Genomic DNA, 22,088 nt, shown 5'->3' with positions numbered 1-22,088 from the left:
ACCCCTCCCTATCATGATAATCGTCGTCATCATCATTGCCGCTGCCGCCGTCGTAGAAGTCATCATTGTTATACTAAGCAGCTCTTATTATTATTTTGTTCTTGTCTTTATTATTCACGTCTATATCTTAATTCATTGACCAGAGCAATTTAATGAAATGTGATTAACATCCGATAGGAAAGCTGATGAGGTTAATAGAAATCATAAGGTTAATCTGCCCAGGTGATTCAGGTGTTTATTCACCAAAGACAGGATGATATATATTCTCCTTAACACATGTACGTAGATATTAAAAATTAACCTGCTATGTAACACATAGTTTTGACCTAGCTGTCGTCAATCACGACCACGTGCTGTCAGTTTTCTGCACACAGGTGAGTAGATTACAAGCCTCCATCCATCACGTGACATGCGATGCGTCTATTATTGGTTGGAATTGTCAATAGTCCCTGTTACTCCATTGATTAAGGAAAATATATGATGTAGCATTTTAGGTCAATGGTTAGAAAGACTTGACTTGTGACAGTGCATAGTAGTGGTGTAGTCGTCCTAGTATCATAAGACAACTGGTATATTCGGATATCCGATGTCTATCTCATTCTCACCTGGATTCTTTCTACTACGCCGATTTTAACCTGCAGGTAAGTTATGTCGTTTTAGTGCGTTTATTTTTTGTTATTGTTTTTTTTTTTCGTACTGAAGGTATTAATATATACTTAACAGGTTAGCATCTAAGAATCAACCGCAGTATCACATTCTAAATATCATCCACCATATATGTGGCGTTCCATGGAGCTAGACGAAAAGACACTTCTCATTTGTTTTCATTTTTACTAAATTGTTAAAAGTTGCCCTTTTCATCATGATATTTTTGCGATATAAATAATTATACAAGTAAAGTGATTATGGTGTCTGCTCAAATTTATTTATCATTTAATAAATGATACATTTATTGTGCTGTTTAAATGTTTATTTATTTTTCATGATTTATTTATTTTTTAGAATTTATTATTATTATTATTATTATTATTATTATTATAACACCGCTAAGATTAATACATCGTCTGTTTGGCTCTCGCTGCTGCTAATATTACTGTTGCTGAGGTTAATTCTAACACTACTACAACTACTACTGCCATTGCTACTACTACTACTACTACTACACCTACTAGTCTATGATTCTCGGACCGCACCGTGTTAATGTTTATGTCTATGAATCTCGGACCGTACTGTGTTAATGTTTATGTCTATGATTCTCGGACCGTGCTGTATTAATGTATATGTCTATGAATCTCGGACCGAGCTGTATTAATGTATATATCTATGAATTTCGGATGGTACTATGTTAATGTTTATGTATATAAATCTTGGACCGTACTGTGTTAATCTGTATGTCTATAAATATTGGGCTGTGCTATGTTAATGTTTATGTCTATGAATCTCGGACCGTACTGTGTTAATGTTTATGTCTATAAATCTTTGACCGTACTGTGCTCATATTTATATCTATGAATTTCGGATCGTACTGTGTTAATATTTATGTCGTACTGTGTTAATGTTACCGTACTGTGTTAATGTTTATGTCGTACTGTGTTAATGTTACCGTACTGTGTTAATATTTATGTCGTACTGTGTTAATGTTACTGTACTATGTTAATGTTTATGTCTATAAATCTTGGACTTTACTGTGCTAACAATTATATCTATGAATCTCACACATCGTACTGTGTTAATGTTTATGTCTGTATATCTCGGATCGTACTGTGTGCAAGAAATGTGTTTCAAGACGCATTGTTTTCACATTTCTTGATTCATAAGAAAAAACATGTTAGAAAATCATAAGTTATTAGAACACGACTAGTGATTTTAAACAAATGTAGTAGCCTTTACAAAACATGCTGTTTCAGACTATACTTTAAAAAAAAACAAATCACCATATAAAACAAGTCACGATATAAAGACAAGTCTCAATTTAAAATATTATATCAGCAATACTAAGTTCATAAGTTTTAGGTTTGATTATAGGAGACCAATTTTACTGACAAGAATTGCGTGCCTGGCATATCCCCCTCCCCCTTCCCAGGAAAAAGACCAATAAGTAGAATCTTTAAATTGTATGTCATTTTTATAGATATTTTCATAATTTATATGTATTGTGTAGTTGTGTATATTTAATTAATGTGAACTTAACAGATTATGATGGGTGACAAAATTCCAAGTACCTCTTCCATCACCATCTAGTTAATGTATGTTACGCTTCCTCTTTGATCAGCCACACATTGTTGCAATTTTCGTCTAGCTCACTTACTTTTTCTATTGATGTTTCTGTCTTAAAATAACAAAGAGACCCTTTGGCAAGTCATATTTCATAAAAATTCAACTTTTGATAATTTGCTTGCTCATTGTTAGTTTGCTATTTTCAGTTTTGAGAAATTATAAGCTTTATTAATTTGGAGTCAAACAAGGGAAGATATCATTCATCTTTATTATCCATTATTGTTTTAAACATGTATCCATACTTTTGTATCGGAAGAATAACGCGTAATATTTTATCTTCCAAGAATCTCCCGTTAGTCATATCCAAAAGATTTAACACACTGACAGCTTAACACCTCAGAATGAATCACCAAACAATTAAACAGACAATGCTAGGTTCTCGCCACGCGGGATGTTAAAAACAAAACAATTTAGCTGTTCGAAATATATCACTATACGGAACCAAAGGAGGCGAAAGATTGCTATCAGTATGGACAAAATGGACCAGTCAACATTACAAAGATGCGGCGACACATGATCTCTTCATATATTTGATAACAAAACGTGTCGCCTCCAACGCATGAACATTTAAGGAACTACATACTATTTAAAAATAGACCGGGTTTAAAACAATGCACAAAAAGATATTTTAAAAAGTCTGATATGTGATTAGAAACATGCCTTTAACGTGACAGAAAGGTGTTTTTTCAAATACTTAAAAAATAATTGTACGATTGAAATTAGAACATGCATGTATTATTTTGTAATGAAAGAATTTCAGACAGAGTAAAGTTACGAATGCTCATAGCTTTTTTTAAAAATATTTGTCAGCCAGGTTTGGGTCTTACTATATGCCACATAAATATTGACCAACTTTAGTGGATTACTGTCCTTTTTGACTAGACGCATATATTGTAAATCCACTTTATTCTACCCACGCTCTAAAGCGTGAAATTTTGATACCCTGTGTTTGTCAGTCCATCCTCGGAGTCCCCGATTGCCAAATGGTCTAAGGCACTCGCCTTTTCAGATCCTTCACACATCTCACCTTTGTTAACGTGGGCTCGAGTCCCAGATTTAGCCATGTGGGTGAGTATGTAAGAAAACATGTCAGCAGCTTCCCGTGGGTAGCGGGTTCTTCACGGGTTTTTCCAGGTCCTTTCTCCACCAAAATATACAGACCACCACGTATATCCTGTCATGTGCTGATAATGACAACAACAACAATCCGTCCCTCTGCCCCCAACCACGTTTCCAGAGAAACCGTTGAATGAATATTCACAAAACTTCGTGGTCATGTTCCTCCTGGGGTTATCATCCGTAAGAGGGTGGGTGGGTGGGTGGCTGTCATCTTTTCAACTCCCACTGGAGTCCCTTGGAGGGGATTAAAGGACAGATAAACACTAATGTCAGCTTCAGTCATATTTTTTTTTAACTACGTTGTGTGTGCAGTCAAAGCCTGGAGACGAATCCCATTTTCACGGATTTTCATTTATTACGACTCAGGGTCCCTGTATGGGGATGTGAAGTGAGTACGAGGGCCAGAATATGAAAGGAGGTGTAATATGCAATAAAGAATGTGGTTATTTGAGATAGGGAGTCATTTCATTTGTTCCAGTTTTCCGTTGCTGCCACGGCAGAATAATCTGGTATTTGCAGGCTTTCTCTTCATAAAACCAGGAAGAAAGGCATCTTTTCCGAATTATGAAAAGTTTTTCAACGGTAGAGAAACATCCTGCAGGCTTTAGTTTCATCTAAATCTTAAGAGAACAGTTTTCTCTTTAATTCCCATTTCTGCATTCTTCATTGTTTATAGGTTTGTACTAAATTATGATCCAGTAAAAACTGAGTCAGATGCGAGCGACTAATAACGGTTAAAGATGTTAAAATCTATTTTCGATGTGAGGCCAACGACTTTGTTAAGATTTGATTTTACATTTGTATTTCTGGTAAGACGGACATATCTAAACAGCCGGTCTTTATAAAACCTCTGTCAACTAGAGGATCCACCAGACAAAAAAATATTACATGCAAGGGGAGATCGAAATACAGATACACGACAAGATGACCGGTGTTTTCGAACGTGGATCTCTTTAGCTGTCTCTGTACCAGTTCAAGCTGACCCAGGGTTAGTGTCTTAGTGGATATCAACGAACATTCGAAGGAAAGAGATTATTTGGGTCTGGTATCTTGATGTGTGATTGTGATTTTTTAAAACTAATTTCGGAAATTATCAGTGTAATGCTTCAGACAAATTTCTAATTACTTTTCTTCCAATGCAGACTTCATTCCAAAATGGGTTGAAAGGTACGGATCTTTGCTAAGTCTGTGCGGTCAAACCTTTATCAAAAAAAAAAAAAAAGGTTTCGAATTACATGGGGAACATTGGATACCATAATTAATACTTCTAGGCAGGCCCGGTCCTAGGGCAAGGCGAACGAGGCAACCGTCTTGGGCACGCGCTTTCAGGCAATGTAATTTTTTGCTTGGGGCCCCGTGCTCATCGCTTGCTGCCTTGGGCCACGCACATCCTAGGGCCTGGCCTGCTTCTAGGTCGGATATTAGCTGAAATATGAACGTGGAGTTCTCTTATTTAATTTTCTGATATTTTTGTCAATTCTTTTTGGTCTGTGGACTGACACGGTTTCAATTTTTTGTGAAGACTAAAATTATAAAGCGTCGTTTCGGTGCAAGCATGTCGACTTAGGTTGCTTTAACTGTTATGCCGCTTAGAGACATTTATCTCAGCAAGAATAAATGCTACAGAACACCCTATGTTGAGTGTTTCGAAATTTTGCACTTACTTCATTCAAGAAATTCAGAATGTTCTGTAATAGTCCATCTAGTGAATAAAAAACCGTATTTCTCAAACGCTAACATTGATGTCTGCGGAAAATGAATTAGTGGCTGGAGCCCTGAATGTAGAGACACATGACTCGGTTCTACGCCTTCATCCATGTGCAATTAATGAAACAAAATGTACATATACCATGCAACATCATCTCTACGAACATGCGAAAAAAAATTATTCCTTTTTTTAAATCAGTTTTCTTTTAAATGTAAGTTTATGCTTAACATAATTTCTTTCTGAGACGCCTCTTTGTCTGTCTGTAATAATAATAATAATGATAAACTATATTTAACGAGGATAACACATTTGGTCATGGCTTACCCATCTGCCATGTAGTCCTTAGTCTGTATGTCTCTCTTTCTCAGTGATATTTTTTATTTATTTTGTCGTTCATAGCTGAAATGCAATGTAGTTGATTTCCCTCATAAAATTCCACTAAAATTTAATCAACCGTAGCATGGCACGTCAAGTTCCTAAAATGAAGGTATAAATAATTTATTTATATTTGAGTCGACGATATAAAAATATTTTTAAAAAGGATTCTCCCTTAGTATTTATACAGAACTATTAACTAATACGCACTGTCAAAAACTGTGTGTACATCAGGAAAAATTATTGTAAAATCAAAAATATGATGGGACATTACGAATAGTGACGCCTCGTTTACTTCTTATCACGAAGGCCGTCCATTATCCTGCCTGAGCTGCTGTCAACGGGAAAGATAATAACCCTTTTGGGGGGAGGTCAGCGCCATTATCCAGTTCTAAAGTGAATATCCTCTCCCGGGTAGTTTATTCAATCCTGATGCAAATAACGGCGAGAAAAGTCTTGACATTTGTGTGGCTTTTACAAATGTTTCTCCCTTCTATCTTCTCAAAAAATCTATATTTTCCTGCTGATAATGGGGTCTCGAGAAATTCGTCACAAATATATTACTAAAATCTTTTGATAGAAGCTCAAAACCTTTTGCCGACTTCAAATGATTTTTTAATATGAGAAAATTGTGATTTTGTTATAGCAAAGATTCATTTTTTTAACCTTAAATTTGAGTTGTTTCTTTGTCATATGCATTTTCATGCGTATAATTTTATTGCCTATCATAGTGTGTTTACTACAAAAGGAGACTTTTGTCTTTTTTCGTTAACTGAGATTAAATGGTGGTTATTAAAATAAGTAGATTTTCGGTTTCTTGATGAATGAAGTGTACTGCCGCCAATAAGTGAATAATATTTTCAAAAATATATTCTAGAAATTACTAAAATCTTTTCGAAATCAAGAAAATCTTTATTTCCTCATGCTGCGAAAATAACGAAAATATGCTTTCCTTTGCTGGCACTAATACGCTTTCGTACCGATGCACCCAAATCTTGCAAAGTAATATTTTTACTTTAAAAAATGGAAGGATAAACAAAATAAAAAGCGTTGTCATTGGCGCGATAATAATGCACCAAATTCAGGTGTCACTCATGTTGATCATACTACACCAAAATCCCGTGTCATTGGTATGACCATAATACACTAAACTCCGATGCCGCTCTTTTTGATATAATAAACCAAAACCCGGTGTTAAAGATGTGACCCTAATGTTCCTAAATCCCGTGTAACTGGTGTTGATCATAGTGCACACAAAATCCACCACAAAGTGAGTGAATGCGTATAAGTTAAGGGAAGGTTGAAATCACATAATATCCTAACAAACAAAATTGCCTAAAATTAGTCCAGTTACTTTTCGAAAGCAACAATGAAGAATGCTGCCTCTCTTGAAAGTGTTGCTTGCGGCATAAATGTGTTCTCTACATATAAAATGTAAGATTATTTTGGTTTTGATCGGCAACAGGAATGTCTTACACGTGCCAACTGAAGAATAAGTAAAAACTTATTATAAACACCAATTCATGTTGAAACATTTGGATGTATTCAAATTTATTCGGATAGAATTATTTAATGATGCTAAGGGTATTGATTGACCAAATACATTGCAAGCATCTTTTTGAACTGTGTATGTCTATCTATTTTCTTTATAGTTTGCATTTTAAATGCAAATGGAAAAGTTCGAATAAAACGGTTTGCTTTATCTACACGATATTTTTAATTCTATTTGAAGCACATTTTATATGTTGGAACTATGATTTGTTATCCCCCACCCCAAAATAAGTAAAACACATTTATCACAAAGGCAAGAAAATAGAAGAAAAGAAAATCCACACATACAAATAAACAATAATACCCCATACATTAACAATATTCTATGACAACGAAGTTAAAATTAATATATTTAGCATTTTTAAAATTTAAAGGGAGAACAAGATATGCTTCTTGAAATAATGCCGGAGTGATGCTACGTAATAACATGTTACAATTGTAACAGCTTCTGGTCAATCTAGCCATACGTGTAGAAACATTAGGGGATATTAAAAGCATTTATTCTTATTTTAAAACAAGGGTCATCTTTTGTAAGATCCTGCATACTTTTCACAACATTTTCTCGTATTACGTTCATGCGTTTCTTTTAAAGCCTTAAAATGTCATTTCTTTTAAAAAATACGGTTGCGTTTCTAAACATGGTTTTGTTAGCGTTGATGTAAAAGGATGATTTAATTACCTTAAACTGGTATGCATATTCCTATTGCAGAGACATTAACAACATTGGAGTTCCTTTTATGTTGGATTATGCTAAATCCCTTCACTTATTGAAGAAATTCCAAGTTTCCTCTCCATATATATTTACAATCCGGCACGTGCTTTCCTACTCAACGATCAAAGGAAAGTGGGGAGGTCAAACAAATGATGGGAAGTTAGATAAGATGCTATAATAGTAGGAGGGGATAAGGTTTAATACAGAATTGGGCTCCAACAAGGAAACAGTTCCTAATCCCTCTTATTTTAGAGAGCAATCGAATGAAAAGCCATAAACGAAGTTTGTATAAATTCGAGAGAAGCTACACAAACCTAACAAATCTCGATGAACTCAGTAGATGCACTGCCCTGTAATATGAAGGAAAGTTTGTGGAAACCAGATACCTGTTTTGGTAATTCTAATTGAAATTCGCTTTGAAACGTGTCAGATTTACCGTGAGTAATTTTTCTATTTATCTGTAGCTTGAAAATCATCATATTTGATTCAAATAAGATAACGTCTATCATCGCTTGATTGTCGTAGGCCACTCTAGGCTGCAGAAAAAAAGCGCATTGAATTAAAAAAAAAATATTTTAATTGAACCAGTATGAAAATATGACAGTTTAGGCGCCAATACATATTTTGTATTAAATCACTCAATTATTTGTTGTGAATTTGCTTGAATTTAATACACGTGTCACTTATGGTGATTGAGCGTACAGTTATTAAACTAAAGGCCGCTTACCAGTGATTGGATATTCATAATTAACCGTGATATCCCCTATTCTCCTATAACTATGAAGTCGAAAGACGTTTCTTGCTAGAATCAGATATTCACTAGATTAGTTTCAAAAGTGAAATGATAAATATATAAATCTTGACTAATCATTTTTTTAATTTTATGAAATTAAAACAGAAATAATTTATATGAGACGTGATTGGGCACAGAGTGATCATATGAAAAATCTATTGAAAGCTTTGTTTAAAACTGTTTACAGTTTGAATGTCCATCAAAGTCTGCATTTATGTAATTAACATTTTTGTAGTTGAAAACCTCGTTTTCTCTAGTAATGCACAAACTTGTGATTAAATATTTTGTTTATATCTGTATGTAATTGTAAACAATGACCAAATCATTTTAGAAACATTTGTATAACAACGATGCATTGAATAAAATCCCAAACGTATCCGGCTAGAGAGGTCAAGGACTTTACTGGCTGCAGTATCCCATTAACGTAAAGTTTATTTGAATTGGCCTCTTTTTTTTCGGGATCCTTAGACTGTGAAAGCGAGGAATTCGATTTGTAGTACGCATTAGCATAACTCCCCTTTATTGGTGTATTTAAACGTATACATGCCATATATATTTGACAGACTAAGGTGTTTTATGCACAAAAAACATATTCACTATGGGCGTACTCGGTGTATAGAACACAAAACTACAGATTCCTTGAAAACGTGGTCCAAGTAAATGTAATATGTTCGTATTTTTATGGGTTATTGTCTTAAAATCCGATAAAATTTCTGAACGTGGTGATGGGGGCACCTGTGTGGGTTGAAATCTGAAATAATTTAAGATACAGTAACTTAAATTTAAGATACAGTAACTTAAGTCATAATATTCCAGTAATATTTTTTTTTTTTTTAAATCAGTGTCTGCCATTAGACTACCGTAGCATAATGCATCTGCATATCAGGGTCTATCGTTCTTTGTTCTACTGATTACTCCTAACACACACAGACCCAGATATACCGGCGCTTTTGTTGTTGTTGTTGTTGTGGGGTTTAACGCCATTTTTCAGCACACAATAGGCTATACATGGTGGCCAGCATTAATGGTGGAGGAAGAATCCGGGAAAACCCCGGAAAGAACCACCGACCCAAGAGAAGCTACTGGCAAGCTTTCTTACATACCCACATTAGCCGAATCCGAGACTCGAACCCACGCACACAGAGGCGAGATGGCAGTGATCCGTGACGAATAGCGCTTTAGACCACTCGGCCACTCGGGGCCCCATCTACCGGCGAATTAGGCGAGTATGTAAGGAACATTCAAAATATCACACTAGATCATTAATGAAAAATATTGTGACTCGAATTGTGTATTGTGACGTGGATTTGTGTATTGTGACGTGAATTTGAATATTGTGACTTGGATTTGTGTATTGTGACTTGGATTTGTATATTATGACTTGGATTCATGTATTGTGAAAGACCTTGTGTATTGTGAGAAGGTATTATCTGTTGACAAGTCCTTGTGAATAACTAAAAAAGTTAATATTTATCTAGACAATTAATAATAAATATTTAGAAAAAAATATTATCAATCCATAATGATCATGGAAAATAATTGGCATAAATGATTAAATGTTCCCCCAAAACTAGCTTGGTTATCACGATTGATGGTCTTTTTTACCCACCCACCCACAGATAAAAAGAAGCTATTATGAACATCAATATGGCTTCGCATGCATGTTATCGTTGGAAAGAAAACAACCTATTATAAGTACAATTTATGTAATAATGACCCAAATACGTTGGATAATGATTAATTGCAAACCAAGTTGTTGCTGACTTAAAGAGGTATGCATATTTATAAATAATTTTATTTTTCTGTAACTAAGATTTTGAAATTCAAGCCTTTAAATTATAACGTAGTGCACAGTAGTCTATTAGATAAATTCCATTATGCTGTGATCTTTTATGTTCTTAGAAGTCGATTTAAACGCCAGGTACATATTGATTCTACAGGTAAAGTTTGCTTTAAATGCATGAAATCTAACCGCAACGTTAAGATTGTTCCTTATTTAAGGGGAGGCCCCGATCATAATAATCAATCGGATACTACAGTGTCTGTTTCTAATTTCACTTTTATCAAAGAGCAAATTCCGTTGCAGAAAATGACGGCTTTGAATCGACTTTTATGCACGTCCATGTACAGAATTACACATCATAGGGCAGAAATAGTTTTCTTTCTTTCTAGAATCAAGCCCTAATACGACCAGGGTTATAGAGCTGTTTGGGCATTGGGATTTTAGCGGAACCCGATTATCTCTTTTGATACGGCTGCATTATTGGCTATCTGGCACAAAGCTTGGTTTCAAGAGATATTAGATGGATTTGTTGATATTTCTCAAGTGCTACATTAGTATAGAGTAATCGGATTAGCTAAAATTAGTGACACCTGAGCAATCACGCTGACACTGCACAACGTGACAAGGACAGCAGGAAAGTTGGGGGTGGGGGTGATATTTACTTTTTTTCTTCAAATATTAAATCAAGCTTTAAATTAAAGGAAGCTACAATTTGACATATCTTTTAATTCCATCGGTTGAAAAACAAAGAAAAAATAAATCAACTTTCGTCACTGTAGTGAAATATAGCATACATTACTTAAAATAGTAATAATCTGACATTTTTGGAACATGTGATATTTTCTCACCCCTCTCTTCCTCTCTCAATTGTTTGTCACATCTCCTAAGTATACCTCTTAGGGAATGTACAAATTTATAAATTATTGAAATGTACAAATTTATAAATTATTCCAAAATAATAGTATTTTTCCGATATTACCCAAAGAAAACCTCGTCAAACGGCACCTACGATAGCAAACAAATGTAATAATAAAAACATGACGAAACATATGTACCAAATGTGAATCAATCACAAAATGAAGACCTGTTTCTTTTTCATTTAATTACAACTTTTTTATAATTTATTGTACAACCTAAAAACAATACATTTTCTTATTAACACACACTCACGCTCGCGAGCGCGATTCATTTTATTCTCAAAGAAGTGGATGTACAGCTGTTTGTTCTTGGATATATTCGTATTTTTATTGTCCTCTTTTTCTTCCTTCCTTTTATAATTCGTTCGTGGGTGGGGGTGCTTTGTAGAAATCACGGGGGAAAAAATATTGTTCTCTGTTTCTTTCTTCCTTTGATATATCGTTTTGGGGGTGGGGTGCGTTGTAGAAAACACGGGGGAAAATCTTGGTTAAGGGCATTTTGATTAGTATTTCAAAAACTTCTAAAATTACCCGAATGAAGAAGGTTTCTGAAATGATAAATATTTTATAAAGTGCCAAATCTAGTTTACAAGTTATATATTTCCTGTCCTATCACCAAAGGATTTAAACAGGCATTTGAAGGTTTCCTGATATTTGTGTCGGAGTGTTCGTAAGAGATTGTTTAGCAAATAATCATGCAAAAGAAGTCAATACGACACAAAAATCAGCTGAGATATAATAAATAAACGCGCGACGCAAACTTTGTGTCTAATTGCCTACTAAAATGTGATAAACTTGGGTCGTATATAATAATAATAAGACACTCTTATGGTCTTGTACGTTAGATTCGTCATTATCTAGACTGTGCTACAATAAGATAATCTATATCGTTGAGGACAATATAAAAATGGTTACAGTTTGGAACCAGGCTAAGGGTATTGTAAAGCACTACAGAGCAGAACTGACATAACGTTCAATACATTTTAAAAATGTATAATGTAGTCTACGCTAAAGTTTACATTCGCATTTAGTGCCATTGGGGAATTTCAAAATACTTTACAAGCATAAGAAATATGGAGACTGTTTTGACTTGTCTCCAGATATTCGTATATGACGCTATTTTGTACACGTCTATCCAGACCATTATATACTGAGTATTGGCATAGAAATAGTGATAGATAATCAAGAAGGTAGAATCGGCGTCCCATTATAAAAGACTTCAGATGTTATATTTCTTAACAACGTGTTGAGTTGCCGTCTTATTATGTCTATCAATGTTATCTATCAAATGATATTTCTGTATTCTTTTTTTCTCTGCAATGCTTCAAAACTTGCAAACATGTTTACAGATCCCTTAAAAATGATACATTTCACAGTATTATCCACGGTCCGGGTTGTTCGGGGTCATCTGATGGGTTACGTACCGTTAGGTGGACAAAATACATTATAGCTATCAGTAATATCAAACAGAGTCTCGTAACCCAGTCAGGCAAAGAGCGCACTTGCATATCGTTAAGAATGCGTCAATAAAATATGTATTCACATGTCAGCAGCCGATGACTCTTTTTGTCTGGTTCTACGGATTTATATCTCACTGTAATACTGTCGATCGGAAGATAAAAAATTGGAGACAATGTCTACCAAGCCATTCAAACAGTTTAATTGTCTGAGCGAATGTATCTCATGGGTAATTTATAGTTCTGTAAATGTAGACATTTCATCAACGGTACCGAAACAATCAACATCGAAGCAGAGCACAATGGCAAGATCCGATCATTGATATAGCAAATTATAGGGCTGCTTAGGGGAATAAGTTTATTCGGAATAATGCTGTAAACATATATTTAACTTACAGAATAGGAGTCGAAGGGCAACAACAAATAGTCGTGTGAAGATCATTGTAATAAACTTTAAATCAGTGTAAGAATTTAGAAGGCCACACCAATAGTGAAGGAAAATAACAGCAAGACAGTATTCAGGCGTGTTTGAAAATAGGGCGTGATGTGCATTTCTTTGCAATAATTTTCATTTCTTCTATCAAATCATTTTGTATCTTCTGCTTAATTCTTGAAATTAATATTTTGTATAAGACGTAGATCCCCTCTCAGGCAGTCGAAAACCTGCCCAACAACATCTTACTAAACCTGCTCACCACCGTCTTACCAACCCTACCCACTAGCATATTACCAATCCTAACCACCAGCATCATATAAATCATACCCACCAGTGTCTTACCAACCCTACCCACCAGCATCTTACCAAACCTATTCAACAGCGTCTTTTCATACCTACCCACCAGCATCTTACCAACCTACCTACCTACCTACCAGCGTCTTACCAGTCCTACCCACCAGCGTCTTACCAATCCTACCCATCAGCATCTTACCAAACCTACCCACCAACATCTTACCAGTTCTACCCACTACAATCTTACTAATCCTACCCACTAGCGTCTTACCAATCCTAACTGCCAGCATCTTACCAAACCTACCCACCAGCATCTTACCAATCTTACCCACCAGCATCTTACCAATCCTGTCCACTAGCATATTACCAATCCTACCGATCATCATCTTACCAATTATACCCACCAGCATCTTAAGAACCTTACCTCAAGCATCTTGCCAAACTTACCCACCAGCAAATGAGCACAGAATGTCAGGATTCCACTTAACATTAAATTTAAGGTTGTGAATGAGATTTAACAAATTCTTTAGCTATCACGTTCCGAAGTGACATTGCGGTAATCTTTATGGATATAATTTTAATTTAATTTAATTCGCCTCGACCTGTCCTATAAACATCTGTAATTAAACATCACAGCGGCCGTCGTAAGTAAGGTTTCCGAAACAAAAAGAGGTGTGCTCAAAATGATTTGTGGAGACTGGTTCCGCAGTGCTTTGAGTGACTGGGACACTATAGTCATTTATTAACTCTCTTTTCAAAAGTATTAGGTTCCATTCATTGTAATAACCCTCGTGCCCCGGGTACCCGTCCCTTTCTTTTCCGATTCAATATTTACACATTTAAAATTTATTGTCAAAGAGGTGTTGATTTTAAACACTGGAACAATGGGTTCTCTTCTGTGCCGGATTCGTTCTGATCAGCTTTGCAAAGCTCTTACACTTGCAACAACAACGCTTGAATCCACCCGCAGTTTATAAACATTCACAAATAATCCAGTAATGTGTTGATAAATTTGTACAACCGATTGCGAATTAATCCGAGATAAAGGTAAATATCCTTATTAGGAGTGACAGGTGTACATAACAAAGGTGCGGGAGATATTATTACCCAGCTTGCGTTTAGTCGGGGCAATGTACTGCTAGATGGACCATGGTCAAATTGGTCTTTGGATCTGTAAATGTCTACGGACAGTATTTTGTTTGTCTCGGTGATAAAATTAGTTATTTTTCAGTTGTTTGTGCCCATTTTGGTAAGTAATTTTCTTCTAAAGTGTAAGTACAGGCGAGCACATCAAGACATGTATAACGCGTGTCTGAAGTGTGGGTGCATTGAGATGGATCGAAAGTGGGATTGTAGTTTTCACATTATGTTTAATTGTTTTAAGTAGTCAATTAACCATATATATATATATATATATATATATATATATATATATATATATATATATATATATATATATATATATATATATATATATATATATATATATATATATATTCTATTTCGTTTACTTATCTTTATATCAAAAGTTTTACGTTCAGTTTCAGGACAAATTTTGGTGATGGTCCATTAAGTAAGGGAATAAAACAAGCCAACCTCACAAGTTTCGAGATGGTCCACCCCGTCACCCTCGTCGTCGCCTTTTGTGCTGCCCTGGGGTATTTGCCATGTTGTCATGCTGCAGCGACGGATCCTATTAAAATTAGTTTCGTGATTGATGAAGAGATGCCAGAAGGATACGAAGTCGGAAATACAGCAGTAAAATCAGGACTTTTTCAGAGAATATCGCAACAGGATAGGGCAGGTTTGATATTTAATTTCCTCGATTCTAAACCAGACAAATCTTACTTTAGAATCAATCACACGACTGGAGTTTTAACAACAGCTCTGGTTATCGATAGGGAAACCGTGTGCGAATTTTCTGTAGACTGCGTGAAAGAGTTGGACGTAGCCGTAACGGCGGATCGACCCTTCTTCACAATTATATCTGTTAACGTTACCATCGAAGATATAAACGATAATGCACCCGTCTTTCCCGAAAATTCAACTGAATTCGAAATATCAGAGGGAGTAAATATAGGTTATGAATTTCGTGTAAAAAGTGCCAGTGACAAAGATACTTGGGGGAACAATTCAATTCAGTCATATAACCTTATGCAGGAGAATTCCACCTTCAAACTGGAATCAACCAGAACGCTCGACGGTAACTTTGTTCTAAAATTAATTCTTATGGAAAAGCTGGACAGAGAAACGAGAGATCGTTATTTTTTGGTTGTGGTCGCTAGAGACGGTGGTGTGCCGCCAAAGACAGGAACACTGAATGTAATGATAATTGTCAAGGACGTTAACGACAATCCCCCGAAATTTCAGTCTGATAGCTATGACGTAACGATAGAAAAGAATCTGACTCCATCAGCTGTTATTCTAAAGCTTGAAGCGGTTGATCCAGATCAGGGTGAAAATGGCAGAGTGTCTTACAGAATCGCGGAACTTCAAAAGGACGTCAGCAAAATTAAGGAAATGTTTTATGTTAATAAAACCACTGGTGAGGTGAGCGTTATTAAGGACTTACGTTACGAAGGGCAAGAACAGTTTAAATTCATTGTCGAGGCATATGACAACGGCCTACAGTACCAGTTTACACAAAAAGAAATCAATGTTTTCTTAAAGGATGCCGGTAATAACCCACCGATTGTCCACGTAAACCTTTTGTCTCCTGGAAACATCGGCTTTGTAAATGTCACGGAGGAAAAGGAACATGCATTTGTGGCCTATGTTAACGTCGAGGATTCAGATAAAGGTTCTAATGGTGATGTTTACTGTAACGTATCCAACAATTTATTTGACGTCAAGGAGTACACCAATAAAGGTTTTATGATTCTTGTAAGAAACGTATTAGACAGAGAAATACTAGACCTTTATAACGTCACAGTGACGTGCCATGACATGGGTGTACCAAGTCTGAGTGCGTCTGTTAACTTTTTAGTGAGAGTGATGGATATAAACGATAACGCCCCTGTCTTTATCAGTGAACGATATGTGGCTAATGTTAAAGAGAACGTCAGCATTGGTACACGAATATTACAAGTGTCGGCAACAGATAAAGACATAGGACTGAATAACATCATCGAATACTATGTCCACCCCGAGGATACAGGAAAGGTTGCTATCGAAGCCAAAACAGGCATTATAACATCTGTTTCGAATTTTGACAGAGAATCTGACCCAGAATTTAATTTTCGGACTTTGGCCATAGATAAAGGTGAACCGCCTCTAACTGGTACTACAGTTGTAACAATTATAGTAGAAGACGTAAATGATAATACTCCAGAAATAATCACGACATCTGCCCGTAAAAGCGTTCCAGAAAACCTACCTGCCGGCACGGATCTGGGCTTCATTGAAGCTGTAGATATGGATGCTGGCATTAATTCTGAATTCACCTTTTCAATGTTGGATGTAGGCGGCACATTGCCATTTATAGTCCTTCCGAGCGGATCTTTAAGAACTAAAGAGCTTCTAGATAGAGAAAGACAAAGTCGTTATGATATCACCGTCATGGTTACCGACAAAGGTAAACCTCCGTTGTCTTCTACCGCCGTGGTCATTGTTCATGTTGAGGACGTTAATGACAACCCACCTATAATCCAAAATGTTAACAACATTAACAACACAGTAACCATTCTCTATCCTACAGAATTATTACAAAGTGTTGCAAACGTTTCAGCGCACGATATTGATGAGGGGGAGAACGGAACTCTGCGTTATTACATTTCCCAGGGGAATGAGTTTGAAATTTTCGGTATTGACCTATACTCTGGTTCGATATATGTCGATAAAATATTAGATATCCAATACGACAGAACCGTGACTCTTGTTATCGTAGTGAAGGACCTTGGTAATCCACCTTTGAATGCCACTATCATTCTTAATATTAAACTGGTTTACCGAAATGCCACAGATATGATGAAGATTGGAATTACAGAGGACAATAAATACATCATTATCGCCGTCGTTGTTGTCATATCAACTGTGCTATTCGCTGTGGCTATAGTTGGGGTAATATTGTTTCTGAGAAACCTGGACCGAAGAAAGCATGCGCCAGAAGTGGGTCTCCCTTCACAGTACTCGGACAGCGGAGTATCGTCTGGATCTGGATCCCTGGACCTGACCCAAGAAAACGAGATCGCGGACGAGATCAACTGCTTTCAGCAGAAGAGAAAGGAAGTCAGCTTTTCATTGGAGAAAACCAGGGTCAATAAAGGAGTCACCGGAAGTGATGAAAACGTGATTAACCCGCAATCTGAACATGGCTTTCAGATAAAGGTAATTAAAGCGTTTGTTGTGATATTTTCTAATACAAATAATTTATTATAGTTATTCACACACTAAATTTATATAATTTACATATGCAGTGTTTGTGGATCATGGATAACCTTTACTTCAAGTGCAAAAATTATGTATAAGTTATATGCATATATTTTTTCACATGTATTTTCAACATATTAAGTATTGCTTGTAAAATTAATGTCTGCTGGGGGTAGCAGATTTTTCCAACATTAATTGGTTCATATCGTGTTTTAATTAGTGAAGGGGCTTTGCACACTCTAACTAGGCTTAAGACTACCTGTTTGCAGGTGTTGCTTCATTATGCCACATATTCGAATTTAAATGAGCATACACATTCTGATGAATGAAATGCAAAAAAAGTAGGAATAAATTTACGGTGATGAAATCAGGATCAATAAAATCACAATAAAACAAAATTAATGGTTATATCAAACAAACGGAATGAGTCATGGGTGACTTTGTTTATCTCCATTACACTTTAATCATTATAGCAAGCTATATTGGTAACGGCATGGGATCTTATAGGGATCAACCAATATTTTGGCCTAAACAAGCCCTTTGTCATGGGGAATAAAAGAAGGGACGGGGTGGAGGTGGACAACGACGACAAATAAAAAATAAAACACTTAGCAGAAGTAGAAGAAAATTAAAGAAATATATCTGCATGACGAGATTTGCAAGGAACCAATTCTACATATCCAAACGGTTAAAAAGGAACAGGGTGCCTGAAATAAAATCTTCAGAAAGAGTACTTTTCTTTCAAATTTGATGCAGTGAGCATAAAAAAAAAATAAAAAAAACCCCACCGCTTCGCCACCCACATTGTAACCTTGTAAAAAACGCACGTGTTTGAAGAGAAGATATATATATTTATGCATGTAAGACTAAGACATTGTCTTTTTCATTAAAGAAGTATCTTGGAAGTGACTTCTCAGAAAACGGCGCTCTCCAACGGACTTTCTCTCCAGACAAATTACACAGCCAGATAAAAGCCACCAATCTACAAAGGTACTTGTGGGAATCCAAAAGCAAAGACTGGCACGATCAAGAAGAGCAGGTGAGTCAGAAAAAACATGCATACTTTCTAGCCATTTCGCATAATATCATGAATGTAATCTGACATTGTAAGCTGCCATTGTAAGCGCTCATTAACAAAGCTGATCCGAATTGTAAAGAGACACATCAACAGATTGTCATTGTGACCATCAAAGCACCGTTACTACTACATCAACTTGCGATTCGTGAAAGAAATTGACAGCGACGTTTACGAAAAGGGTCGCTGCATGTTGCCCCTCCATTCATTTATAATTGTGCTCCAATGACCAATATTGCCAACACAACTTGTACAATATATATCTCTACTTCAGAATCATCCAAGACCAGGCGATGATGACAGTGAGACGTCCAAGGAGACGATTACCTGCGATAGTGGGCGGGGTGGCAGTGAAGATGGAGACTCCAACATTTCCCCGGCAGCAGGTAGGAAGAAGTGAAATTTATATCTTTAAGTTTCAACTATAGCAGTGTCTGAGGGATGTTTCAATTAGGTACCGAAAAAAATATGTTTGTGAAAATAACATGCACAATGTATGAATTGCATTCATTGTAGATAAGTATTGAAAACTGACAACAAGTTGAAGAAAGGTTAAAATTACGGGAAAATATCTTCAAAAATCAATACGGTACTCTAGAAACAAAAAGCACAGTACAACAGAAATAAGCACTAATTTTGTAACCACTGGACCGTTATATTTATCAAAAAGGTATATCAAGAATAAATAAAAAAACAGCTTGTTGGTTGTTATGTAACGTAATCTATAAAAGACGCAACACAATAATAAAGCGCGATGATAAAGATAATTAACTCATTCATAATTTTTTTATTGTTACTTTCAGACAACCCAAGTTCATTCGTATACCCAGAATTAAAAAATAAATCCCACAAGCAAGTGTCATTCCAAAACAACTATGCCCAGCATCAAGCCGATCCACACAGAAGTCACGAAAATGATTCTTTTCGCAACACTTTATCTACAGCTCAAAATTCTGGACATACAACGGTCGGAATCCACAGCAAACTTAATACTGAAAGTTCCCAGCCCCCATATATCCCGATGAGGAATCAAACTCTGTATCCTAGTGCATATGAAAATAGTCAAAAATCAGAACTCCAATGTGGAAATTGTGACAGTAACAGGGACACATGGACGAATCTATATACAGTTCCAGGCATGCTCTTAAGTGGTGGCGTGCCTTTTCGTATTCGCCATGATAGCACAAGCACCAGGTCTGTTGATGATGATGTCTCCACCACGACTTCTGGTAGCTACACGTTGGACCCCGATGAATTAGATGCAGATTTATTTTCAAAAAGCAAAGATCTTGTTGTGTGAATAAACCTACTTCCTGCAAACCAAAAACAAAATCTGTGATAAATTGTTTATGTCATACTGAAAGCGGGCATTTTGTTCTTTTTTGAAATGTTGTTGTGTCATGGAATATGTTTTGCTCAGTTTACTAAATTCTATAACGACTAACAAGAACGAAGGAATCCCTCTGGATGTCAGGTTTCAGACGAAGTACAAAGATTATCCTCGAAAACTACAATCAAGACCTCTAATTCCAGGTGAGCATACTTCTTTATTGACTAATATAACGTTTTTACTTTGCACAGTAATACTAGTTGTTTTCTTCAATACTGTCATTTCCCAATTCTGCCATTTCCGAGTTTTGTAAAATAGATACATATCGTAACGGTATCTCGTTTTTTCTTGGCCTTTCTTTTTGTTTCTGTTTCTTTTTGTCAGACATTCTAATGGTAGGTGTATTTGCAATAAACAAAACTTTGCATCTGCGGATTATTTAAAAACATAATAATAATTTCCATGTGATATAGAAGATGGCTCTTTAACACCGTACGTTTTCAAAGACAATAAGGGGACGTACATTGCCAACGAGTGTCACAACGAATTTGTACAGTTGCTTTAACCGCCTTTTATCCCTAAACTGTATGTTAAAGTTATACCAGTTTCACATCGTAGAAAATTCAAAATTACATGATACAGACACTACAAAAGCATTAGCATTAGCAACAATAACAATATCACAGCACCATCAATAATAATAATAATAATAATAATAATAATAATAATCTTTACTTTTCAGGAACCATTGTGCAGAAGATAACTTTTGACTAAAGGGATAATTATTTCTGGAAACGAAGAAACCGAGGACATCCGGTTCATTAGTCTGTTCAAATATTTGTCATGAAAACGATTTGAAAATGACATTGCTTCGTTACTGTCTCTTTTTATTACTGTACGGAGACTGGATAGATTATATTCTCTTCTCAAACTCGCGAACCAATGAAGAATCATGTATCAGTAACCACTGTGTTGTAAATATTCTGAAACCTGTTGATTTTGCTACTAAATGTACGAAATACTTGTTTTATGGACAAACATAATGTTACGTTGATAAATATGGACTCAAAAAAGTATAGTTCAATTTTATGAGACATTACATTATTTCTATTTTTTCATCACAAACTGCACGTGCAATAGATTTCAAAAATGTCTCTATTATATCCAAATCAAGTGTTTTTATAAGTCGCTAGAACACGGTACGTACTTCATGTGTAAGTTGATCCATAAGGCATAGATAATGGATGCATGGGCCGTTATAGGACACGAATTCAATATATTTATGGAGATGAAATGAATCAATGAAATTTGAATTATAAGCAGAATAACATTGTAAGCTGTTCTCCCTAATGTGTTTAATCTACCAATAACATTGTTTGCTTTTTTTGAAGACTTTGTTGTTTACAGGGCACATGTATTAACTTGAGTATGACTCAAGTTGCACGTTTCCAAAGCTGTATCTATCATAAACATATTGACCAAAATTTTATAGGTAATTTACATGAATAAGATTTCACACAATGGTGGATTTTATACGTTTTTCTTATGTTCCAAGTCACAGGTCTCTGACTACAGCTGTTATATTTAATGTGCAATGAATATTCTCCAATAATGCAAGAATAAAACAACAATGTATAACATTTGTGTTTTTATGCTTGCTAGAAATATAAATAAAAAGTAAGACTTTCATTCCTATTCCAACCCAAATTGACGCTGAATGTTTTACTACCCATTTTCTCCTATCCCTCTCCATCCATAACTCTGTATATTATCTATGTATCTATCTATGTATCCATCTATATATCTATCTATCTATTTATCAATCAATCAATCAATCAATCAATCAATCAATCTATGTATCTATCTATGTATCTATCTATGTATATATCAATC

The 22,088-nt window shown here is 35.5% G+C and overlaps 1 protein-coding gene across 1 annotated transcript; it reads left to right on the top strand.

Annotated features, from left to right (window-relative positions):
* Positions 1-415: 415 nt before the first annotated feature.
* Positions 416-21,833, top strand: LOC149796905 (protocadherin gamma-A4-like). Its single transcript, XM_089961562.1, has 6 exons — positions 416-641; positions 14,964-17,748; positions 18,683-18,829; positions 19,140-19,251; positions 19,669-20,398; positions 20,938-21,833. The coding sequence occupies exons 2-5, from the start codon at positions 15,034-15,036 to the stop codon at positions 20,163-20,165; spliced, it is 3,471 nt and encodes a 1,156-aa protein (XP_089817688.1). The 5' UTR covers positions 416-641; positions 14,964-15,033; the 3' UTR covers positions 20,166-20,398; positions 20,938-21,833.
* Positions 21,834-22,088: the final 255 nt, after the last annotated feature.

Source organism: Sinohyriopsis cumingii, chromosome 6, assembly GCF_028554795.1.
Source record: "Sinohyriopsis cumingii isolate HCF-2022 chromosome 6, ASM2855479v2, whole genome shotgun sequence".
Classification (NCBI taxonomy): Eukaryota; Metazoa; Mollusca; class Bivalvia; order Unionida; family Unionidae; genus Sinohyriopsis; species Sinohyriopsis cumingii.
Note: the sequence above shows the minus strand (reverse complement) of the source record. Positions and strands in the feature narration are given on the sequence as shown.